This window comes from Peromyscus eremicus, chromosome 16_21 (assembly GCF_949786415.1).
Source record: "Peromyscus eremicus chromosome 16_21, PerEre_H2_v1, whole genome shotgun sequence".
In the NCBI taxonomy this organism is placed as follows: Eukaryota; Metazoa; Chordata; class Mammalia; order Rodentia; family Cricetidae; genus Peromyscus; species Peromyscus eremicus.
In genome coordinates this window covers 3,497,609-3,523,041 of record NC_081432.1, presented here as the reverse complement: position 1 = coordinate 3,523,041, position 25,433 = coordinate 3,497,609, and the positions used below count along the sequence as shown (strand labels likewise).

The 25,433-nt window shown below is 54.3% G+C and overlaps 2 protein-coding genes across 3 annotated transcripts; one reads left to right on the top strand and one right to left on the bottom strand.

Annotated features, from left to right (window-relative positions):
* Window positions 1-1,314: 1,314 nt before the first annotated feature.
* LOC131926798 (gametogenetin-binding protein 1-like) lies at window positions 1,315-8,076 on the bottom strand. Of its 2 annotated transcripts, none has more exons than XM_059282426.1 (6): window positions 7,522-8,076; window positions 6,590-6,714; window positions 5,413-5,507; window positions 5,131-5,275; window positions 3,422-3,561; window positions 1,315-1,579 (listed from the first exon to the last, which is right to left on the bottom strand). In XM_059282426.1, the coding sequence occupies exons 1-6, from the start codon at window positions 7,983-7,985 to the stop codon at window positions 1,526-1,528; spliced, it is 1,023 nt and encodes a 340-aa protein (XP_059138409.1). In that variant the 5' UTR covers window positions 7,986-8,076; the 3' UTR covers window positions 1,315-1,525. The 2 variants fall into 2 exon arrangements, with proteins under 2 accessions (XP_059138409.1, XP_059138408.1); XM_059282425.1 differs by having other exon boundaries at window positions 5,131-5,299; window positions 7,522-8,075.
* Window positions 8,077-8,135: 59 nt separating this feature from the next.
* Bak1 (BCL2 antagonist/killer 1) lies at window positions 8,136-16,900 on the top strand. The gene is made up of 7 exons (XM_059282431.1): window positions 8,136-8,318; window positions 8,402-8,959; window positions 11,897-11,991; window positions 13,465-13,600; window positions 13,850-13,993; window positions 15,377-15,557; window positions 15,638-16,900. The coding sequence occupies exons 3-7, from the start codon at window positions 11,928-11,930 to the stop codon at window positions 15,746-15,748; spliced, it is 636 nt and encodes a 211-aa protein (XP_059138414.1). The 5' UTR covers window positions 8,136-8,318; window positions 8,402-8,959; window positions 11,897-11,927; the 3' UTR covers window positions 15,749-16,900.
* The last annotated feature ends 8,533 nt before the right edge of the window (window positions 16,901-25,433 follow it).

Sequence of the window (25,433 nt, the reverse complement as noted above, 5' to 3'; positions counted from 1 at the left end):
TAACACAGACAAGTTTCTGCAGAGCAGGCTCCGTACAAGCTCTCCCCTGTACGCCTGAGGCTCAGAATCTGGGCCCAGGAGAAGAACAGGAACCCTCTGAGATAGCAGGGACCTCCTGGACCACAGCACTTCCTGGTGTCCAGGAAACCAGGATGAAGATCCCTCCATGCCCAAGTTCCCCTTACCTCTGAATTTAGGCAGCTCTGGGTCTCTACACTCTGGGCCTCCCTAGAGGCCACATGGCACCCTCGAGCCTTCCCTGCCAGGACCCCTGAAGTGCCCAGCCGTGACCAGGGGTCATCTAGTCTGGAGAGACATCCTCCTGTACTGTCGCAGTTAGTTAGCTTCAGGTGTCAATTTGACACATCTGGGAAGAGGGAACCTCATCCCAGGAACCGCCTCCCTCAGATTGGCCTGTAGGTGTATGCTTGTGGAACATTTTCTTAATTGCTAATTGATGCCAGAGGGCCCGGCCAGCTGTGGGCAGCGCTATCCTTGGGCAGGTGGTCCTGTGCTGTATAAGAAGGCTGGCTGAGGGGCCGCGGAGCCGGCTACTCTTGTGGAGGACTGGAGTTTGGTTCCCAGCAACCACACAGCGGCTGCTTGCAACTTCTGTAACTCCAGGTCCAGGAGTTACACGGCCCTCTTCTGGACACCGTGGTCACCTGTTCTCAACAGATGCACATACATGCTTGTGCACACGTTAAATAAATCTTAAAAGAAAATAAAAGGTAGCTGGGAAAACCAGAGGACATAAAGCCGGCAGCACTGCCCCTCGGCCTCGGTGGCCTCGGTGTTCCTGCCTTGACCCCTGGCCTGACCTCTCGCCACAATGGACAGAAAGCTCTAAGAAATCAACCCTTTCCTCCCCAGCTCGCTTCTGACCAGTGTTTAGCACGGCAGCGAACACACACCGACTTCGGGGAGCCCTTCCTCGCCTGCCCCCAGCAGCCCTGGCTGCCAGCTCTCTCCTGAAGCAGGTCCCTGCAGTTCAGGGCCTCTTTCCTGGCTTTGTCCCTGAGCTGGCTGGGCAGGAACTTCCTGCTGGGAGAATTCCCGGATCCTCCCGCTGAGGACACAGTGTAGCCTGGGAACTCCGAGAGAGGGAAGTTGGGGACTCTCCTTCTTGCTGGCAGGCGGCACCCCCCAGGTTAGCCCAAATCCTCCTGCCCTCCCTGCCCCTGTGCCCGGAGGTAGCCTCCACACTAGCTGCTCTTCGGGCACAAGCTAGAGACTAGATAGAGACCCTAATAGCCTGGCTCGCTCCAGGAGTGAGGGAGAGGGCAGAGTCCAATGACAGACAGCCCAGGAAGCTAATGTCAAACTAAGTTTTTATTAATAACATCATCTGCCGGAGTCTGATGGGTAGGGGCAGTGCTGGGCAGGCCCACCACACGCACACACAGGATACTACTCATCCCAAAGCCCAGGGCCACAGGGACTCCTTGGATGTGTCCCAACAAGAGACATACGCTGGACTGGGGTCCCAGGGGTGTGGGCATGGTGGCTCCTGCCGGCACAGGCCTCACTCTGGAGGAGGCCAGTTCCCCAAATCATCCATCTCCTCCAGGAGCAGGTGCTGTGGGCAGACATGGGTGAAGAAAATATTCCCTGCTCTGCATTCCAGAACCTTCCCATCTACTCTCCCCCAGATCACCCCAGCCACCTTTTCCAGACTCTCCCCACCACCCCAAAGCTGACCCAGGTTCACCGACCCTGAGCGAACTACCCCCATAATGCAGGAATACTTCTCTTCCACCTCTGGTTCCTCCCTTCCCTTTGCCTCTGTCCTGGGGGCCCTGCATAGTTTCTTCAGTCTGAATGGAGCTTCACCTCCCTTAAGGTCCATCCCTCAGGTCCCCGGCATTCCCCAAAAGCTGAGGGGCAATCTCTCTCCCCCTTAGCAAGTGGCTCTGAGGGCAGAGGGGGAGAAAATGTGGTGGGGAGAGGGTGGGACTTTGAAACACCTACTATGGAAGGCAGGAGCTGAGAATGTACCTCTGACCCCCAAAGAGAGGACTGGGGGCCCCACATGCACTATCCAGAAACTCCCAAGTCTCCTGATGCTGCCAATGCTAGCCCAGGACTGTGAGCCCAGGATGAAAAGGCAGGCAGGCTCACAAGGTCCTGGAGGAGGACAGATCCCAGGATTGGAGCCCCTCAGTATGAGGGGAAAATCAAGCGCCCACACGGCTGTGTGTTTAGGGGAGTGGGGGCATCAGGCTCCTGGGACGTGGGCATGTGGGCGGCTTAGGACGCCCTCAATGCCCAGCAGGTGTGAATTTCTGGCAGAGTCAGCCATTTGTGTTGTTCTAGGTGGTCCTCTCACCCCCACCCCCACTCCACCACCCTCCCACCCACTCCCATCCCACCGCACACACAACACCCCTCCCCGCACACTGAGGAGCCTGTGGAGTCCTGCTGTAGTGTCTCAGCCCATGTACACACACACACACACACACACACACACACACACACACACACTCACACGTGCACACACGCACGCACGCACACGCATGCACACACACGCGCGTGCACACACACGCACGCACGCACACACACAGGAGCCTGTGCAGTCCTGCTGTAGTGTCTCAGCCCATGTACACACACACACACACACACACACACACACGCACGCACACACACGCACGCACACACACAGGAGCCTGTGCAGTCCTGCTGTAGTGTCTCAGCCCGTCCTTGCAGAGGCTAAAGTCATGACCCAGCAGAGCGGTCTCTGACTAGACTCTGGCTGCGGGCTCTTCCCTTCCGTGAGCCAGAGACCGTCAGGGCAGAGTCCACTGAGTCATGGAGAGGAACGTTGAGTGGATGGAGACTGACTCGGAACGGGCACGGATGATGTGTGGTCGCTCCCCAGAGCCTGTGTGTGTCTGTGGGCTTTGGTGTGAATGAGAGAAAAGAGTCGTGTTGTTCAAGCGCTAGCCCATCTCGATAAATCTCCCTGTCTGTAAACCCAGCACTGGGGAAGTAGAGGTAGGAGGAACAGAAGGCCAAGGCCAGCCTCTGCTACATACAGTCAGGGTAGCCTGGGCTACAAGAGACCTTGTCTCAACAAACAAGCAAAACAAGACAGGGACAACACTGGTTTAAGTGAGAACTGTTGAAGCGTGTGTGTGCGCATGTGTGTGCGCGTGCGTGTGTATCTGTGTGTGTGCGCGTGCGTGTGTGTGCGCATGTGTGTGCGCGTGCGTGTGTATCTGTGTGTGTGCGCGTGCGTGTGTGTATGTGCGTGTGTGTGTGCGTGTATGTGTGCACATGTGTGTGCACGTGTATGTGTGTGCACGCATGCATGTGTGTTTGTGGGGGGGGGGCGGGCTGCAACCAGGGGCCAGGGCCGTGTGAGATAAGGGACCCTCACCCCACTTCCATGGCTAGTGGATAGATGGACACCCAGGCATACCTGGCCGTCCACCATGCCGGCCTCCTCCAGCGTGATGTCTGGCCGGGTCAGCAGCTCCCGGCCCTCCGGGTTGCCCACCTTCCATAGGCGGGACTCGCGTCTCACCTCCAGAATCTTCTTCAGCTCTGACTCCACAAAACCTGTGAGGCAAAGAGGTGGACTGGCTCTGTGCCGTGGGGACAGACATCCGCTCGCTGCTCCTCCTGGCATGTCCCCCCAGCACCCACAGACCCTCAAAGCCACCAGGTTTCCTGTAATGTTCATGGCAACCAGTTCCTCTGCAGGCAGCTGCAGGTGTGTGTGTGTGTGGGGGGGTCCCCAGAAAGACTGGGACAGAAAAGTGGGACTTTCAGCTCAAGGGGTTGAGGCAGGAGGATCACAAGTTCAAGACTACCTAGACAACCTCATGAGAATGTCTAAGACAATAAAAACAAATCCCTCAGACCCTAAATTCTGTGAGACGCTCAAACAAGTTTTTCAACCCCAGCAGGGGGCCACAGAACCCTGACCGGTGGCCTGCTGGCCAGAAGGTCAAGTACAGTGACCCGGCTTGGGATCGAGGTCTAAAGCAGAGGACAGTGTGCTCGTGCTAGGCCCTCAACCAGCAGGGACCTGGTGCCATCTCCAGTAAACTTTGTCTTCAGGGCTGAATGGAACTGGAGGATGCTGGCAATCCCCTGAGGAATCTGCATTGCTGGTTAACTGGCTGGGGTCGGGGGTAAATGAGGCCACACATTTGACACGACTGAGCTTGCAGGAGAAATGGGGTTTGCGATCCCTGCCTTCCCAGAGCGTGGGGCTGGCAGAGCTCAGGAAGTCCCCACTGCATGCCCACCCCTCTTCTCAACACTTTGACCTGGGCCAGCTCCTGCAAAGCCTTCAGGTACCTGGAGCCAGGCATAGCCTCTCCCACACCCTGAGCTCCTCCTGCAGTGGAATGGGAGGCTGCTCCTGGGCAGGGTTTGCCAGGGTATTGCCACCAACTGCCCCGACTGCCTGAAATGAAGTCCCAGCTCTGTCATTAGTAGCTGTGAGATCTGGGCAAGTTACTCAACCTCTCTGCGCTTCAATTCCCATGCCATCAGCGGAGTTATAACATCAACCACTTCAGAGGTGTCAAACCACATTTTAAAAGAACAGCCCCAGTGATGGCTGTGTAAACACACACAGTCTCTCAGGGGTATTTTGGCTATTGTTGTTTTTACTTTTTTTTTTTTTTTTTATGTGCGTATCTGTGCACAGGTGTCTATGGAAGCCAGAAGCGGGTGTTGGATTCCCTGGAGCTGGAGTCACTGGCAGTGGTGAGCAACCCAACATGGGTGCTGGGAACCGAACCAGGGTCCTCTGCAAGAGCAACAAGTGCTCTTAACCTTCAGCCGGCTCTCCAGGCCAAATGACTTCTATCTCACTGCTGTTATCCTGATGCCACCCTGAGGCGGCTCTAGGGTTGCTAAGCACGAACCAGGCTTGGAGGCGCCCTCCCCCAGGGCCGGGGCTGGGTGGGATGCAGGGGTGGGGGTGGGGGTGGGGTGCTTGAGTAGTCCCGTTGGGCCCTAGCTAGGGCTGGAGGTCAGTCAACCAGCAGCCATCCCTGTCCGTCACCGGAGGTCCTCTGCTGCCACCTCATGGCCAGTGCTCGAGTTTCTTTCCTAAGCCACTGGCCAGAGCCAGACCCTCTGACCCTGGCAATGTCAGGCTGACACACCTACCCACTGTATCTGTGGACCTAAAAGTCTTCTGCAGCGGAGACTGGACAGTGGCGACGCATGGAGCACACAGCTTGAGGTAACTGTCCTCCTCCGCTTCTTCGCGCTCCCCTTTCTCCTCATGGGACAAGCCGTCCTTGAGAGCAAACTGAGGCAGGGCTGGTCTCTGAGCCTGTAAAGGGGTTCAGGACTCCAGGCCCGTGTCCCCTCCTCCCCAAACCAGGACACGAGAGGAAGCGTTTCCCCCTCGGCAAGCCAGAGGTCCCGGGACCGGGCCCCACTGACCTTGGCCATGGCTGACTTCTGGAGCTGCTTGTACAAGCCGAGGAGATAGTTCCACGGGGTGGGCCCCGCCTTGCAAGAGGTCAGCCTGAGGTCTCCTGCGGAGTATCGGTCACCGAGGCTGGCAGCAGGCTGGTGAATGCCAGTCCCAGAGGGAGGGGGAAGGGCACTCAGGGAGGAGCTACCCTCTTTTCTGATGGTTTTTTTTTTCCTTTTTAATGACATTTTTATTTCTCTATCCTGGAGGGGGGGTGGGGCACATACCATGGCATGTGTAAAAGGGGTCAGAGGACAACTTGCAGGAAGGAGTCTGTTCTCACCGTCCACCATGGCGTCCCGGGAACCAAACTCGGGTCCTCACCCAAGCTTGGCAGCGTCTCTACCTAAAGACCCATCTCGCTGTCCCCTCGTCGTATCGCTTTTTGTGGATTTGTTTTGTTTTGAGACGGCAACTCGTGAAGCCTAGCCTCAAACTCTGCTATGTAGCCAAGGCTGGCCTTCACCTCCTGACCTTCCTGCCTCTGCCTCCTGGGGTTCCAGGCAGGGCCCACTATCCTTAGCTTGTTATTGCTATCACTTTATTTTGTTGAGAGAAGGATGTCACTACGAAGCTGGGCAGACCTTAAACTTGCAATTCTCTTTCCTCCCTCCAAGTGCTGGACAGAATGAGTTCTGGCACCCGGCTCTGTCCTGTGTTAACAGATGCCTACTGTGTGCCAGGCCCAGTGCCTGCACCCGGCTCTGTCCTGTGTTAACAAGATGCCTACTGTGTGCTGGACCCAGTGCCTGCACCTGGCTCTGTCCTGTGTTAACAGGATGCCTACTGTGTGCCGGACCCAGTCCCTGCACGCGGCTCTGTCCTGTGTTAACAGGATGCCTATTGTGTGCCGGACCCTCTCAATCCCTGCATCTGGCTCTTGCCTTGTTTTACTCAACACCTACTGTGTGCCGGGCCTGGATCTAGCCCTTGACAAAGAGCATCTCACTGATGCTTGCCACGTGCCTCAGAGACAAGTGCTGTTTGAATTTCCTTTTTATAGATCGAGGCACGTGGGGCAGATATTCAGCAGGGTTCCACCGTCGCCATATAACTTGGCGTGGAGGAAGTGGGGTTCAAACCTCAGATTATGTCTCACGTCCTGCTGGACTCCCCAGCCCAGACGAGAGCTATCATACTCACCAATCTCGATTAGATGGGGTCCCTCCTCTTCCTCTCTGACGAAGGCCCCAGGGATGAGTGCCAGTGGTCCCGGAACCCACTGCAAGCATCCTTGTTCTGTCTCCAGGGCCTGGGCAAAGTGTTCCCTAATCCCAAAGCACAGTCAGGTGGGGGAGTCGGGGGACACCCGGAGATGTGGTCAGGGCCCGGTCCACCTGGGGTCTTTCCCCAGACCTGCTTGACCTGGCCCCCTCTCTCCCAGGCCCCTGCTCTGTTCCCAGGGGTCTCTATCAGAGGGATTTTCCTACCCCTGAGGGAGGGAGGAAGTGGGGAGCTGGGTACCTTCCATACAGGGAATGGCTGCTAAGACCAGTGGGAAAGAAAGCCAGGGAGGGAGAGTGAGCGGGCAGGCCAGAAGCACTGGCTCAGAACAGAGGCTCCAGCTCCGGCACGCCTGTCCAGCCCCTAAACATCCCTTTGTCATCTCTATTTTACTTTGTTATTGTTGTTCAGTTTTTCAAGACAGGGTTTCCCTGTGTAGTTCTGTCTGTCCTAGAACTTGCTCTGTGGACCAGGCTGGCTTCAAACTCAGAGATCCGCCTGCCTCTGCCTCCCGCATGCTGGGATTAAAGGCGTGCGCCACCACCATGCCTGGCTCTCACTGTTTTGTTGTGCTGGGGACTAATCCCAGGGCCTGGAGTATGTAATGCTGCAACCCAGGAGCCGCACCCCAGCTCCCTTTCATCTCTGGCACTCAGTCCGGTCCAGCCACCCCTCACAGCCCCATCTGCGGATCCCTCCTTCCCTGGCACTGTCCCTCAGCAGACTTTTACTCTTCAGGATCCCTTACCCCAGCCCTTCGCCATCTACGGGCTTCCACCCACGGCCTCCAGCGTGTATCCTGCTCTATCTGGATCATGCCCCCCACCCCCACCACAGCCACAGCTCCTCACCTGTCGGAGACTCCTGAGGCCCCAGAGGCCTCCCCTGCTGGCTCTTCCTCCTCTTCTTTCTTCTCAGACTGGTGCCCCAGAACCTCCCTGATTTCTCTGGTGGGGACTGATGTCACCTCTACACCCTGGGCCTTGAGCTTCAGGGTGTCCTTGGAGGTGAGGGTCTGGGACCCCATGTCCCCCGTGCCCAGCCCTAAGGCATCTTGCAGCGGCAGGTTTGAGGGGGCTGCAGATAGGACCCCAGGTACCATGGCATGTAGCCGCGGCTCCCTCCTCCCACGACCTCCCTGGCGGCCCATCCTTGGGGAGACACCATCCTGCTCCTGTGAGGGGCTGGGCAGGCTCTTGGTCAGGGACTTGTTAGAACTGCCCTTCCTCCTCACTAGGCTTCGAAGAAAGCGCAACAGGGAGGAACAGCCCAAGATTCGTGACCGTGACCGAGGAGTCCGAGCCTGGGCCGCCATCCTGAGAGAGACCCTGACTCAGGGAGAAGCCATGGCAGCCAGCCCAGGACCAACTGCTAATAGAAACCTCCAGTTGGAAACTTCCAGGAGTTCTAGAAGGCAGCGGAGAGGTGGGGGTGGGGAGGAATAACTGGAGGCGGGGGAGGGGTGCGGCTGGAAGGAGAGTGGGGGACAGGGAGCCAGGCAGGGGCAGGCTCAGCGGAGACCGAGAAAAGCTGCACCCACAGGCTGTGGAGGCCTGGCTGAGGGTGAACAGGGAGGCTGGGAGGGTACAGACCCTGAGAACAGGACTCCACACACTCCTGTCTCTCTGGAGTTTATTCTGTGCTTGAGGTCAGTCCCTGAAGCCTGGCAGGGTCTAGGTGACAACAGCACAAATTCTACTGAGTTTTTTTTTTTTTTCTCCTTTCTTTCAGGGTGTCGTGTAGCACAGGCTGGCCTCTATTTCCTGATCCTCCTGCCTCAGCCTCCTGAGAGCTGCGATTGCTGGTCTGCATCACCACCCCCAGCTCCATCCTGGTTTCGCTGTGGTGTTTTGCTTTCCACTACAGGGAGAATATGGAAGAGGAGGGTCTGGAACCAGAGTCAGGAAAGGCAGTAAAGAGAGGACGTCCCCCCTGGGCTGGGACGGGGCAGGCACAGGATGCTGCAGACCAGCTGCTTTCAGGCCTGGCCCATAGGACCTTCAGCCAAGCAGCGGCTTCCCCGTGCATCCGCATCCGGCGGCCATCAAGCAACTTCCTCTAGAGGGAGCTGATCACTGCCGGGAGCCGCCGGCTCCTCTATGGTCACAAAGTCGCGAGGTTTCCTGGGCCAAGAGACAACCAGGGACGGCTTTCAGACACCATGAATTCACGGACTCCGGTTCCTCCAAGTCAGGCCTGAAACCTTGCACCTGGGATCAGCCACCGGCCCTCTGGGATCTTTGTCTTCAGACTGCTGAGCCATCCCACGTCTGGACCAGAGCCGGGCAGGTACGCTGGCAGCCAGCGCCAAACCCCATCCTCCTAATCCTGGCAGCTCTGGCCCAGGGTGGGGCAGAAAGCCCCGTCGGGAACCGGCTGCGGAGGGAAGACTTGAAGTTTCCCTGGGTGGTCCTTAAAGCCATGCTGGAGTCTAGTCCAAACAGGGCCACTTCCAGCTGAAGTGTCCCTTCTTGTCCAGGCTCTGGTGGCCCTGGATGCCAGGCAACTGGGACTTTTGTTATCTGGAAGGAGGGGAGGGTGAAGGTCAAGGACAGAGACAGAAATTTCACAGTTGATCCCTTTTGCTGTCCCAGGACCCCTAGACCAATGCTAGGTACAGCCTAGAGGTTGGTTGTGGGAAACATGCAACCTGGGCCCAGCAAGTGGATGTAGTGGGAAGTCAGGTCACTTGGATGGGGGCCCAGGCCAGCACAGACTGTTCTGAGACCCCCGACCTACCCTCAACAGTGAGCCTCCAGGGCGGTTTTCTGGGGGGTAGAGTCAGCATCCCCCGGCCCTGCCGGCCTGGGATTACCGAGTTTAAGAACCAGGGCAGCAGGAAGAGCCCCCTATTCCGGAAGGAGCCGCTGGGTGGAACATGCCAAGCCAAGGGCTGTCTTAATGAGGCCTAGCTCTCGGAGACGAGGAGTGGGTCTGCTTGCCCAGACTCCAGCCCTGATGGGAAAGTGAAGGGCAGCCAGCCAGCCACCCACCCACCCCTTTTCAGAGAGTAACTTTCAAAAACCGTCTGCAGCCTGAGAACAAAGGTGTGTGTGGTGTTCAGCCCCGGGCGGGCGGCAGAGCATAGAGCTGCTATGCTCGGCTCTAGGTGGGTCTGCACCCTCTTCACTGACATGAGGGTCACTTCCTGGAGTGATGGAGGCTGCCCAGGAAGGAGTGGGACTCTTGAAAGGGGTGCAAACTGAAAGCGAAAGGTCTTGCTTTGCCTCAGGAAATAACTGTCGACAGCGGCCAAGACTGATCGAAGAGGAAAATGGACTTGGGTGTGGCATGGTAGAGGACACCTATAATACCAGCACCCCAGTGTCTGGGGCAGGAGGGTCAAGGGGTACAAGACCTTCCTGGGGCTGTCTAGTAAGAACCTGTCTAAAATAGATATGTAAATAAACCAATAACCAAAAGAAAACATTCAGCACCCAAGTGTAGGGGTGTGGTGAGGTGTGTGGTGTGAGGCAGGCTGGAAGGCTGTGAGGTCCCACAGTGTAGGGGTGTGTTGAGGTGTGTGGTGTGAGGCAGGCTGGAAGGCTGTGAGGTCCCACAGTGTAGGGGTGTGGTGAGGTGTGTGGTGTGAGGCAGGCTGGAAGGCTGTGAAGTCCCAGCTCACTTTTAGGCAGGTTGGTAATAGGAAGGAGAGACGCCCTGGGAACAAACCATGAAGTAAGTGCTGAGATGTGGCTTAGTTGGTAAGATGCATGTCCAGCCCGTACGAAGCTCTGGGTTTGATCCCCAGCTCACTTGTAATCCCAGCACTCCAACAGTGGAGGCAGGAGGATCATCCTCTGCCCCATACTCAATTTGAGGCCAGGGCAGAACAAAAATCTGGGCCATCGAGACAGCTCAGCAGGTGAGGGGCTTGCTGCGAAGTGTGACAACCCAAAGTCTGTCCCTGGAACCCACATGATGGAAGGAGAGAGCCCACTCCTGAAAACCTGTCCTCTGACCTCCACACGTATTTCATGACACACAAACACGTACACATAAAACATATATAAATACATGTTTAAAAAAAAAAAGCTAGCGGTGGTGGTGCACGCCTGTAATCCAGCACTCAGGAAGCAGAGACAGGAGGATCTCTGTGAGTTCGAGGCCAGCCTGGTCTACAAAGCGAGTTCCAGGAAAGGCGCAAAGCTACACAGAGAAACCCTGTCTCGAAAAACCAAAAAAAAAAAAAAAAAAAAAAAAAAGAAAGAAAGAAAGAAAGAAAAAAGAAAGAGAGAAAAAGAAAAACAGAACAAAAAACAAAAACTCTGCAGGACAAATGTCTTTCTCTGACCTTGTGGCCCGGCTACTCATTTCGTTCTGCTCTGATTTTTCCAACCTGCAAAACAGGTGCGAGGGTGGATGCTAGCTGTACCTGTGTCGTGGGGTTTTTTTCTTTTATTTTTTGAGACTGGATCTCATGTAGCCTTGGCTGGCCTGGGACTTCATACGTAGACCAGACTGGCCTAGAACTCACTGTCTCCCAAGTGCTAGGATCAAAGCATGTCACACCACGACCAGCCAGTGATGGGAACCGTCAACAAAATTCTCCTAAGTGTCAGGAGTGTGTGGTAGACTCTTAAGAGTTTGCTGCCAAGCCCTATCGGAAAACAAGCATGTCCCACCGGCCACGGGGAGTGGACCCTGGAGGGAGGCTTTCACGGCAGGGAGGTGGAAGGCTGAGGAAGGGACGGGTAGCCTCGGAAACAGCAGAAAGGCCCCCTCACTCTCTCAAAGCAGCCGCCCCCCCCATCTTGGGGTGAGAGCCTTCATGCCACAGCGTTCTGGAGGCCTCGACCTCACCTGGCCTCTGCCTGGCTTCCTGGCTTCCTCACGATTCTCCTGTCTCCAGATGCCAGCTTGGGACCAGGGGGTTCCCACTGCTCCCGGGAGACACCACCAGGCCCCCAAGGTGGCGGAACTTTAGTCCCAGAGGACTGCAGTCTTCTTGGCAGTGGGGGACGTGGGGTTCCCTCACTCCTGTCAGGACTTCTCTGGGGTCTCCAGACAGCTGTCCCTGCTCTCAGCTCGCTCACTCGCTCTCTTTTCTTTTTTTTTCCCCTTGAGACAGGGTCTCACTGTGTAGTCCTGGCTATCCTGGAACTTGCTCTGTAGCCCAGGCTGGCCTCGAACTCAGAGATCTACCTGCCTCCCGAGTGCTGGGAGTAAAGGCGTGCGCCACCACACCCAGCCTCATCTCTGCTTTTTTCTCACCTGTCTCCGCAGGGTGACAGTGCTGTCCACCAAGACCTGAAAGATGGCATCTGGACAAGGACCCGGTCCTCCAAGGGAGGACTGTGATGACTCCCCCTCCCCTTCTGGTAAGGGTCCTCCTGCCCCTCACCATCCCATAAGCACAAGAGATAGAAAGGCATGGGGCTGGTGTGCAGGGGTGTGAGGCTTCTCTGGGCACAGGGGCAGGTGGAGGCAAGGGAGGGAGACAGAAGAGCCAGGCCTGCTGCTGTGGGAGAAAGGAGGAAGTGACCTGGCTTATCCCAGTCAGGTCCAGGAACGGGGGAGGGGGAGGAAGTGAGATGGCGGCCCTATCCACGTCTCTCAGGTGGATGGGCGGGGAGGTCAGGTTGGTCCCTGGACTTGGGGTTCATATCCCAGGTGTGTGTGAGCTGGGTGTGGTAGCTCATGTCTGCAATCCCAGCACTTGAGAGGCTGAGACAGGATTGGCACAAGTTTTAGGTCAGTCTGTCCTATAGAATGAATTTCAGGTCAGCCTGGGCTAGAGTGAGGTAGAGATACCCTGTCTCAGAAAGAAAACACCAACCCCAGATATGTGTGATGGTGCACGCCTTTAAGCCCAGCACTCAGGAGGCAAAGACAGGAGGATCTCTGTGAGTTTGAGGCCAGCCTGGTCTACATACCGAGTTCCAGGCTAGCCAAGGCAACATAGCAAGACCTTGTCTCAAAAAATGAAGACAGAAACCATTCTCCTTCGACTGGCCCAAGGCTCCTGATTTCAGTTTGTTTTTTTTTTCCTGTTTCCTACACTCTAAGGACTGGGGACCATGTGCACCCGAGAGCTCAGGAGCCCAGTTCTGCGGTGTTATTCTGCAATTTGGCTCTTGGGAAGAGCAGAACAGATAGAATGTGCATAGATTACAGGGACTTACTAGATTGGGGTACGTGGTATCTACACACTGGGGAGGCTGAGGACCTCGGAGCTGCTTGGTGCACAAGGTGGAGGCCTCAGCAGTGCCAGTCTAGTGCTGAAACCTGGGGGATTCCTGCACGGCCCCCGGTCTCGGTCCACAGTGGGGGATTCCTGCATGGCCCCCGGTCTTGGTCCACAGTGGGGGATTCCTGCATGGCCCCCGGTCTTGGTCTACAGTGGGGGATTCCTGCATGGCCCCCAGTCTCGGTCCACAGTGGGGGATTCCTGCACGGCCCCCGGTCTAAGTCCACAGTAAGGGATTCCTGCACGGCCCCCGGTCTCGGTCCACAGTGCGGGATTCCTGCACAGCCCCTGGTCTAAGTCCACAGTGGAAGGCTGAGGCAGCTGGGTTTTCATAACAGTATAAGCAGCAATATTAGGGTAGAAGTACTTACCCACAGGCAGTGGGGAGGGCGGGCAGTGGTACTGCCACTGAAAGGTGTGCCTCAGTTTCCCCATCTGTAGGCTAGAGCTCACTTGCAGGCCAGGACTATCATGAGGAATGAATGATCACACTGGCGGAACACCGTGGGGGAGTGCTGAATGTCGTGAAGGGGCTAGACGAAGCAGTGAAGGGGGGGGTGCCTGGGGACGGCCTTCTCTTACTGACTCCCAGCTCCGACCTCAGAGCAGCAGGTTGCCCAGGACACAGAGGAGGTCTTTCGAAGCTATGTTTTTCACCTCCACCATCGGGAACAAGAGACCCAGGGGGCGGCTGCCCCTGCCAACCCCGAGATGGACAACTTGCTTCTAGAACCCAACAAGTAAGCTCCAGCCCCCGGGGACAGGGGCCAGGGCTCCTGTCTCCGTCATCTTCTCCCTTCTCAGCCTGGCTTCTTGCCCCCATCTGCAATCCTGCTCCTTAGTGCAGCCCTCCTGTCCACAAGCACTGTCAAGGATCTTCAGAGGGGCTGGGTAACGTCCGACCCCACTCCACCCCAGGAGAATCCGTTCTCTGCCATGAGCCCAGTTCCCAGGGCTAACTTCCCACTCTCTGACTCTCATTCCTACAGCATCTTGGGTCAGGTGGGTCGGCAGCTTGCCATCATTGGAGATGACATTAACTGGAGATACGACACCGAGTTCCAGAATTTACTGGAGCAGCTCCAGCCCACAGCTGGGAACGCCTATGAACTCTTCACCAAGATTGCCTCCAGGTACCATCACTCCACCCTGCACATATGTGATGGGCTCATTGGCTGGGGACAGTGTCAGTGAACTCAGACACAATCCCCACCCTTCTCCCGGTCTCTGGGCCCATTCACTCCTTTGCACGCAAGCTCATATCTCTTAGGAGCTCAGGCATCATCTAGTGCCCTGGGGTGGGAATGTTCCCAAAGGGCCTTGCAGCCCAGCTGAGACACGCCACCAACTTCTGTCAGGTCAACTGCGATGCAATGGCATCTAAGAGGCCACCCAATGCTGAGGACGAAGAGTCTCTCGATACAAAAGGCTCACATCCCAGCTTGCCACTGACCACCACTGTGAAACCTCCTGGGAAATAGAGAAAGCACCTTAAATCGGTGTTCCCACTTTCAAACCACAGCCATGTTGGCTTGATTTTTGTTGTTTTTTTAATCTTTTTTTTTTTTTTTTTTTTTTTTCTGTGTAGCCCTGGCTGTCCTGGAACTCGCTCTGTAGCCCAGGCTGGCCTCAAACTCACAGAGATCTGCCTGCCTCTGCCTCCCGAGTGCTGGGATTACAGGCGTACACCACCACTGTCCAGCTTCATTTTCATCTTGTGTGTGTGGGTGTTTTCTCTGCATCTACATATGTGCGCTTGCATGCCTGATGCCAAACAGGCCAGAAGAAGGCCTCTGGAGCTAGAGTCACAGACGGCTGTGAGCCACCATGGAGGTGCTGGGAACTGAACCCCGATACTCAGGGAGAGCAGCCACTGCTCTTAACTGCTGAGCCATCTCTTAAGCCCCTTGTTTTTGAGATAGGGTCTCATGCAGCCCAGACTGGCCTTGAACTCTTGATCCTCCTGCATCAGCCTCCCGAGGGCTAGGATCACAGGCAGGCGCCACCAAGCCTGGCTGTGTTCACTGTCCTCTCCCTGAACCAGGGAGTCAGTGTCAGGGTAGATGTAAAGGTGGCAGCAGAGGCAGAAGCCAGTGACAGGTTTAAGATGGGTGCTCGGGGCTGGCATGTCCTGTCCCGGCCCTCAGCCAGGCTCCACGCTGTGCCCCTGTGGTTTGGGATCTCTCCTAATCTCTTCTGTCCTTTTCTCTCTGCTGTCCCCCGGGCTGCCAGGCCAGCAGCAACCTTCACAGGTAACGTCCCGCCACCTGTCTGCCCACCCTTCCCTCTACACTAGCAGCAGCCAGCTCATGGCCCTCTTGGCTTTTTCCTCTCATGCTGTGAACCCCAGGCTCTTCCTGATTGGCGGCCAGGCCAAGGCAGACTTTCTGACCTGGACTTAGCTGCTCAACCATTTAGCTTCCCAGTGGGGGATGGGGGTGGGGGGGCAGGGAGGAAGGAAAGGGACCCATCCGCAAGGCAGGCTCTCCATGATCTCTGGAACCCTTTGCCCACAGCCTATTTAAGAGTGGCATCAGCTGGGGCCGTGTGGTGGCTCTCCTGGGCTTTGGCTACCGCCTGGCCCTGTACGTCTACCAGCGTGGTTTGACCGGCTTCCTGGGCCAGGTGACCTGCTTTTTGGCTGATATCATACTGCACCATTATATTGCCAGATGGATTGCGCAGAGAGGCGGCTGGGTGAGTGCCTGAGGTCGGGACGTCCCCCTGCTGTGCGGGCTGTCCAGGCACTCTGTAACCCACCCCTTTTCTCCTGACAGGTGGCAGCCCTGAATTTGAATTTGCATAGAGACCCTATCCTGTGTGTGATGACGATTCTTGGTGTGGTTCTGTTGGGCCAATATGTGGTACACAGATTCTTCAGATCATGACTCCTGGGGAGCCCTTTGGGGCCCCAGCCTAAACCTCTCCCTACCCCCCTCCCCTGCAACAGTCCTCTCCTTCATCCAAGAGCACAGATGCTTTAGCAAACAGGCACCCCTGCTTTGAAGAACCACTGCCCGGGGTCATCAAGGAGGCACGGATACCCCAACATTGCATGGTGCTACTGGGCCCTGTCCTGTCTGAGCAGGGCTGACTGATGCCTTGAAGGGACAAGAGGCTGGGTACTACTTCCCAGGAAGTTTTTAATGGTTTTTTTTTTTTGCTTTTTATACTACCCTTTGAGACAAGCCCCCTTTTCTTCCACGGTGCCCAAAGTCAGAACATTGGGGACCTGGGGACCAGTGGTTCTAACCTGTGTTCCCAGGACTCCTGCTACTTTGGAAGGTCAGAAATTGAGAGGGGACTTGAGCCCATGGCCTGGCCCTCCCTGTACTGGCTCCCAGGAACAGGACTGGCCGTAAGGGTGCATGATCTACTCAGTCCCCCCATTTCTTACTCCCTCAGTTCCATCCCCCACTCTTCCCTTGCCCCTTCCATCCCCTACCCTGTTCCATTTTGCCCTTGTGGCTGGACTCTCAGGGATTCTGAGCCCAGAGTGAGGGTGGAGGTGAGAGTTCGGACCACAGCTGTCTGAACATGTTCATCAAGGCCCTCCAAACCTTGTCCCTTCCTGGCACCCTTCCCATTTTCACCCATGGACCCAAGGACCACTGCCCCCACCCTAGTGGGTAGGGGAAACCCTCACCACCCTGACCCCTCCCCTGAGCCCCCAGATGAGCCTGCCTGCTGGGAGGCCTCCTTTTCTGACTGCACAGCCTCGGACTCAGTCGTTATGATGGGAATGGGTGAGCCCTCCTTTGGAGGTGTCCACGCTGAAGAACTACACCAGCCGGGGCAGTTGTGGATCTGGGTGCAGTGTGGCCCCCGGGACCTGTGAATACTTGAACCACATCACCACCCATGCTCCTTGTCTGCCTAGGCCCTCCTTGGGTGGGATGGGGGTGTCTCCTCTATCTTGCACAACATAGGGGTAAGGGGAGAGAAAATTCTTGATTAAGCCAAATACAGGGAGGAGAGGCAGACGGGTCCCCACCTCACCCTCTGACTGTGTCTGGAAATAAACTGTGCAATCCCCCCAACACCCCACCTGGCGTTTTTACCTTCTGCTACCTCTCCTATGCTGGATTGTGGAAACTGGACAGACTGGTGTAATCTTGACTCCACACCACATAAGTCCTTATACTGAGATCCCAAAATCCTGGGTATGGAGCTGCAGATGGATAATCAGAACAACCCCCGCCAGCCCTTTGTGACGTCCCCACCAGCTCTTAGCCCTTTACTCTCACTTTTTTTTTTTCTGTGCATGTATGATGGGGCACATGTGCCACAGTGTGCGTGTGCGTGTCGTGTGCGTGTGTGTGTGTGTGTGTGATGTCGAGTGGAAATCAGTTCTCTCCTTGCAGCATTTGGGACCTGGAAACCACACTGAGGTTGTCAGGCCTTTACTCACTGAACCATCTCTGCCCCTCTTTATTTCTCTGCGTCCCAGGCAGTCAGGGACCCCTCGGGTGGGCAGGTGTACCACTCTGAGGACCCCACGGGCCATCTTTCTACAGGAGCCGCAGCCCACAACCACCCTAAAGGTCCTTTTACACGCTCAGCCCTGCCTGGGACATAATGTTCCAGCTCCCCCGTTCCTCGTGTACACACACACACACACACACACACACACACACACACACACACACACACACGGCTTTTTTGATGCTAGGAGCTTTGATGTTGCATGGGAGCCCCTACCGAGAGGCAGCCAGGGGGGGATAAAAATAACAAGCTGGGGGCGTTGAAATGTTCCGAAATTCACAAAGATTCCTTTCTGCCTTCAGTCCTGGGCACCCTGGTTTGTGTTTCTGACACCCTCCCCAGCCGGTCACATCACGTGTCAGTCCAAGAGGCCCGGCAAAGCTGCACTTCTCACTGGCCTGGGCTGGCTCTCTGCGCCCTCGCCCCCTCCCATCGCCTTCAGGGCGCCCACAGGTGCTGGAGGCTGGAAGAGTGTTTGCGGCCGCCACACCAAGCTCAAAGCTAACACTCAAGGCTCCGTGTGCCCGCGCGCACACTGAGAACTTCTTTTTGATACTGGAACAACATGTGATGGGTGGGCATTTGACTCCCACCTTCCAGAAAGGCAGGCAGGCGCCTTTTCGGTTCCATGGGTAGCAAGGAGCACTGAGCTAGAACTTGCCACAAGGTGACTGGCTCGAGATTTTACCTGGAGGCAGGAGGAGAGGGTCGCTGGCCTCGCGAGCACATGCCCGCCATGGATTTAGGTGAACACAATGTCGAGGTAACTCTGGTCCTCCCGGGTGAGGTTACAGCCCGAAGGTGAGGGTGCTGCCCGAGTCCAAGATGGCCGTCGCAGCCTCACTCAGGCGTGCGTGCACCTTTGTGGGTGGGGCCTGGGAGCTCAATTTTTTCCAGTTGGTTCTTGGATTTGGAAACCAAGTGCAAGGAGGCGGTCATTTCCATCTGCAAGGAAGGTGAGCACCAGGTTTGGGGCTTTGGCTTCTCTGGCCCCCTCCACACCTAACAAGACAAAGTGCCCCCAAACCTGACTCCCAGGTACTTCCCGGAGCTGCCCAAACCAGGGGGCGAGAAGTTAGGAGGGGTGGCATAAGGGATAGGCTGAGGCTGCCGCGATGCAGATGGACCCTGCAGGTGCTGCGGTTAAATCGAGAGCACGCACTCCTACGCCTCAACATTTGTGGGTCTCCTGAAACTGTACCTTCTTTGCACCAGATACATCTGGATTTCATGAGGCTACATAGCGAGTTGGCGGTCAGCCTGACCTACGTTGAGACCCCGTCATCTCAAAAAATAAAAAAAATTTAAAAAATTTAAAAAATGATGAGATGTTTATCCAAACAGTTCAATTAAAAAAAAAAAAAATCCTTCCCTTACCCCACATTACTCAGTATCTGCCATATCCACCTACCACAGCACATACTTCGGGTGTAAAGGATTCCAGCCCCAGGACTGGACAGGCAAATACTGACCCAAGTCCCTGGTTGGTGAGAGACCCTGTTTCAAAAAACAAACAAACAAAAAAGGTCGCAGTTGGAGAGATGGCCCAGCAGTTATGGGCAGTTACTGCTCCGGTGGAGGACCTGAGCTCAGTTCCCAGCGCCCACTTCAGGCTACATCTGCCTGCAGTTCTAACTCCGTTGGATCCGATGCCCTCTCTGCCCTCCATGGGCATCTGCACCCATAGGCACATACCTGACCACCAAACACACACCTACCCAAAATAAAATAAATAAAGGCGCCTGCTGGAGGGCATGTGACCTGAGACCTGGGACCCATAGGATCCTGGGAAATGGTCCTTGGCTCTCCAGAAGTGCGCCCCACACATATAATAAATAAGCATATAAATAAACTAAACATTGAAGGATGAAGTTCCTTGAGAATGCTTGATGTGCCTGAAACTTTTTCTCATTTGACTTGTAAATCTGTCCTATGAGGACTGTGTGCTTGGAAAATAAAATCAAGTATGTTAAATTTGTAAACATAGTTTAAATATTTACAGGAACTTAATTAGCTAAAGTTTGTAAATGGTCTGGGTGATGTTAAAGCAAATTAGTATGTCAGCCCACGGCTAACTTTGAACACCCATCAAAGGGTGAGTTATTACTTTTTTATTATAAAAATGTATGTATTATACAAAATGTACAAGAATTCTAAATAGAACATTAGCATATGCAAGTTAAAGTTAAGAATTTAGTAAAGTATGCCTTTAAATTTACAATTTTAACTAATATATATATATGGAGAGAGTTGGGTCTGATGTGGCACAGGATGACCTTGAATTCATTATCTTCCTGCCTCTTCCTCCAAGTACTGGGATTTGAGATCATAGACATCCCAGCCTCAGAAACAGATTTTTTTTTTGTTTTTTTGAGACAAGGTCTTGGATTAAAGGCATGTTTCACCACACTCTGCCCAGATTTTTTTTCAATGCTGGGGAATCCAATTCAGGGCCTCATAAATACAAGAAAAGGGTTCTACAATCTAGGCTGTACCCTCAGCTGTTGAATTGTTGTTGTTCATTTTTGAAAGTCTCACTGTGTAGCCTTGGCAGGACTTCTAGGCGGGCCTTGAACTAACAGAGATCTGTCAGCTCTGCCTCCTGAGTGCTGGAATTAAAGGCATGTGCCTTCACACCCACCTATGGCGTAATTATTTTTTAAATTTAAATTAAGTATAAATGTGCAGGGTGGGTGGGGTGCATGTGTGAGCGCCTAAGAAGTGCGGAGGAGGGATCAGATCCCCTGGAACTGGCTGTAAATAGCCCACACAGGTGCTGGGAACCTAACTGGGTCCTCTACAAGAGTAGCAAGTGCTCTAACCCCTGAGCCTGAGTCCAGCCCTGAGAAACAGTCCTTTAAAATCTCTTACCTAGCCGGGCAATGGTGATGCACGCCTTTAAACCCAGCACTCAAGAGGCAGAGCCAGGTGGATCTCTGTGAGTTCGAGGCCAGCCTGGTCTACAGAGTGAGTTCCAGGACAGCCAGGGCTACACAGAGAAACCCTGTCTCGGGGGGAAAAAAAAAAGTTGCTATACTTATTTTTTTTTAACATTTATTCACTTATGGGGAAGACACACATGCTACCTAGACATGTGGAGGTCAAAGGACAAGCCTCAAAGGGTTCTTTTCTTCTTTTTTTTTTCTGTTTGTTTTTTGAGACAGGGTCTCTATGTAGCCCTGTCTATGAAGACCAGGCTGGCCTTGAACCCACAGAAATCTACCTGCCTCTGCCTCCCAGTGCTGGGGTTAAAAGTATGTGGCCTTGTTAGTGAGATTTTCTTGATTTGTTACTGCTGAGGGGCTTTCTCTTCCTATGTGTTCCCCATTTTTCCTTCTATCCTGCCTCAGTTTTGTCCTTGGCCAATGGAATTCATGGAAGTGTTAACAGTGGCGATTTCCCATTAGCATGATGCCTAAACCTTCCCATTGGTATGGTTATTATAAACGATGGGGCTTCATGTTTCTCACTGTGACTCAGAACTAACTGTACAGCCAAGGCTGGTGTGGGACTGGGGTCCTACCTTAGCCTCTCACCCGGTACCAGGGCTGACTTGGGGAGTATTGCAGGAGACTCCCAAAGCTAGGATTAAAGGATTGTGACACGCCAAGCCCAGCCTACTTATTAGTTTTGATTAAGACATGGTCTCACACTGTAACCGAAGCTATTCCAGAAACTCATGGCAATCCCTCTGCCTCAGCTTTCCAAATGCTAGGGTGACAGATGTGAGCCACCACATCTTCCTACAGCTTTTCTGAAGTGCGTGTGCCCACGTCAGTTATCATCAGTGATGCCGTACGGTGACTGGGGAACTTACCCTGTAGCCTGATGCTCTAAACCTGTTGAACAACAGTCCTTGTCCCAGTCACGGTGCCAAAGCACCATGGCCAAGGCACCTTACGAAAGCAAGCGTTTCCTCTGGGAGCTCATGGTTCCAGAGGGTTAGAGTCCATGGTCATCATGGTGACAAGCATGGCAGCTGACAGCTCACATCTGATCCGTAAACAGGAGGCAGAAAGGGAGCTAACTGGGAATGGCGTGGGCTGCTGAAACCTCAAAGCCCACCCCCATTGACACACCTCCTCCAACAAGGCCACGCCTCCTAATCCTCCCAAACAGTTCCACCCACTGAGGACCAAGCACTCAAATCTATGAGCCCTTGGGGGTGGGGGGTCATCCTCATTCAAGCCTCCACAGTCCTCCATCTCCCCCCTCACCAGACCTCCCTCCACCCGCCCCTGGCTATTTTATATCCCTCCCAGGACAGCCACACAGTACCCGCCTTTACAAGAGTAGGGGTGTATGAGTGGCAAGTCCGGCACAGCAGGGTCTCAGCGGAGTCTCGGAACTCTCCGTAAGGAGCCAGTTAGGGTAGGTCTGTGCGATTGAATGCCTGGCCCACAGGGAGGGGCACTATTAGGAGGTGTGGCCTTGTGGGAGGAAGTGTGTCACTGTGGGGCGGGCTTTGAGATCTCAGATGCTCAAAGTAGGCCTTGTGTGGCGGCATTCACTTCTGCTGCCTGCGGGTCAAGATGTAGAACTCTCGGCTCCCTCTCCAGCATCACGTCTGCCTTCATGCTGCCATGCTTCCCTCCATGACGATAATGGACTAAACCTCTGAACTGTAAGCCAGCCCCAGTTACATGTTTAACTTTATAAGAGTTGCTGTGGGCATGGTGTCTCTTCACAGCAATAGAAACCCTAACTGAGATAACGTGTCGATCCCGGTCTGTAATCTCAGCTCTGGAGGGTGAGGTGAGAGGATCGGGAGTTCAAGGCCAGCCGGAGCAACAAAGTGAAATATCTCAACTCAAAAAAAAAAAACAAAAGTTCAGTGAGAGTGACACAGTTTGGCCCCGGAAAGGGCGAAGGCTGGTGCACCTGGGATCTCCAACCTGCCGAGCTTACAGAGCCCACGGGAGCTGGACAGGTGCTTGAGAGCACTTGCTCTTGCAGAGGACCTGGCTGTGGTTCCCACACGGTATTTCACAACTGCCTGTAACTCCAGCTCCAGGGGAGCTGACACACTCTTCTGGCCTGCCCAGGCACTGGCACACACATGCAGAGACCCACAGACAGAAATAAATAAATCCTTAACCTTAAAAGATAGAAAGCTGGGCAGTGGTGGCGCATGCCTTTAATCCCAGCACTCAGGCAGATGCAGGTGGATCTCTGAGTTTGAGGCCAGCCTGGTCTACATATACATAGTGAGTCCTAGGCCAGCCTAGTCTACATATACATACACATAGTGAGTCCTAGGCCAGCCTGGTCTACATATATATATACATAGTGAGTCCTAGGCCAGCCTAGTCTACATATACATAATGAGTCCTAGGCCAGCCAAGCCAAGGCCACACAGTAAGACTGTCTTAAAAAAAGAAAGAAGAACATGTTCCCAGAAGCAGTAAGACATTTCCACGCTAGCTCATTTACTGGCCTGTAGATCTGCCATTTAGGAGGCTGAGGCAGGATTGTGAATCCCACCTATCCTGGACTACAGAGCACAATGCTGCCTTAAAAACAACACACTGGGCATAGAGGTAGTGCCTGAATGTAGTCCCGGAGGCAGGTCACAAACCCCTTCTCTGCCTCTCTCTCAGAAATCAGGCCGTGACCTCCAACAACCTCCACTGGGACCGAGCTGATAAACGTGACCTCACAGCTCCCCCAGAACCCAGTCATCTCCCTCCCACTGGCAGCTGTGAACGAGCCCAGCCTCCCTGACAGCTAGACCAAGGACAACCTCGAATTATAACTTGACTTTTGTCTACTGCTCTCTTGCCTCGTGACTCCCGGCACGTGGGCCAGGCCGGGCTAAATCACGGCTAAAATCACACGGTCTGACTAGTGCCTACTCACACTCTGAACCTTAAGGGTCAGAAACCGCTTTCATCCTTCAGAACTGAAAGCTCTCTGTCCCTTCAAGACTCCATTGTGAGTGTGGAGAGACGGCTCCACAGTTAAGAGCGATGGATTGCTGCCCATGCAGAGGACCTGACCATTCCCTGCATCCACATCAAGGGGCTCACCACTACCTGTAACTCCAGTTCCAGAGACTCCAACTCCCTCTTCTGACCTCTGAGGGCATCTGCACTCACATGAGCACATTATTTTTAAAAATAAATACCGTGCTGTCTATAATGCAGTGCCTAACTCTCCTCACACGGCCCACAGCTGCCCAAGGCCATGACGCTCTTTCCAGATAATGCTCACCTGAAGGGTAATTTCATGTCAGCACCTCTCTACTAACCTGGTTTTCTGCACGAAGTCACAACACCCAACACTTGGGGGGTGGAGGTGGGCAGACACACAATTCAAAGCCATCCTTGGCTACACCGGCGTTTGAGGCTACCCTGGAGTACAGGAGACCCCCCCTCAAACAGAGCACAGAGCACACATAGGAACCCATGTCCAGACCTTAGGCCCCTCTCGCCTCCCGCACGTGGATGAGAGGCGCGCTCCTCCCTTTCTGCTTGGCCTCCTTGTCTTGAGCTGACATCTTCCCCCACCACACGCTGTACTATATGTTCCTGACGTCTCCAGAGCCACACAGGGTGTAGGGGCGGGGCTTGAGGATGACAGGCAGGCGGGCTCTGTCCTCCATCCCCACTTCCTGGTGTGACCTGCTGCCTCACGGTGTCCTCCCACCACCCCGAGGGCCTGGAAAGGGCTGTGCCTCTTGAACCCTGAGCCAGAATGAACCCTTTCCAGGTTGCTTCTGTTGAGTGTCTAGCAATAGTGCTGAGGAAAACACCGTCCTGTGTCTACACCGCCCTGCGTCTACACCGCCACGCTGCGCTGTCTCGAAAGGGGAAACATCTTCCTTTTGAATATTTTCTTTTGGCAATATCTACTCCTTCACTTTTATCTTATTCATTTTTTTGGTGGGGGGGTAGTTAGACATAGGGTTTCTCTGTGCAGCCCTGGCTGTCCTGGAACTCACTCTGTAGACCAGGCTGGCCTCAAACTCACAGAGATCCATCTACCTCTGCCTCCTGCACCACCATGCCTGGCTAACTTTTTTTTTTTTCTCTTCCTTTTTTTTAATACAAACGTCTCACTCTATAGCCCAAGCTGTCCTGGAACTCATTATGTAGCCCCGGCCAGACTTGAACTCTTCATTCTTCTGTACCAGTCACCCGAGTGCTGGGATCACAGGCGTGTGCCACCACACCCAGTGATAACACTTTTTTTAGTGGCTACGTAGTCTTATATTATACTTAGGCACTATAATGAATTTTATTCTTAACTGATTCTCTATTGTTGGACATTTATGTAACTTCCAAGCTGTTAAAATTAACCAGCATGCCAATTTATGGGAAGTCTATCTGGCAAGTAAGACCATTCTGCAAGTTGTCTCGAGTTGCTTCCCCCTGAGAAAGCACACAGGAACCCCAACTGTATTATAGAACTCAAAGGCTCCTGATTGGTCTCAATGCCAGGACTCAGCAACTGAGTGACGGCCCGTAATGCATGTCGGGACAAGGTCTGGTAAGACACTCCATTTCGACTTCCATCCAAGATGGTCCGACAAGGTAGGAGAGGCCCAGAGGCGAATGGGCTCCGCAGCTGACTCACCTCTCTGGGACCCTGAGTGCTGGTCTCCAGCATCAGGCGTGACACTTGAACATTTCACACCGTCTTTCATGACTATAACCTGCCTAGCAATCTTTCCTGTTTCTCTGTATCGCCTCAGTGCTCGCTTGGGAAACTGACTAGTGTCATGTACGCTTGGTGAGCGCACAGCTAAGGAGACACACGGCCAGCCCCCTCTTTTTTGGGGGGGGCATTTGCAGAAATATTTTTTTTTTTCAAGACAGAACTCACTCAGCTCTACCTGAGTGCTGGAAACACAGACATGCGCCACTATGCCTAGTCTTACAGGGGCTGAGAATCAGATCCAGACTGTGTGATGCAGGCAGCCTCCTCTACATCACCATTTCTAAGTACAGGACTTCCTTTAGCTCCCAGTGGCCCACAGCTCAATAATGCAGTGAACTCCTGGTCCTCCCGGTTCCGGTCCTCACCTGCTGGATTGCGGGACTGCATCACCAGCTCTGGATTGAAGGACTTCACCACCACCTCTGA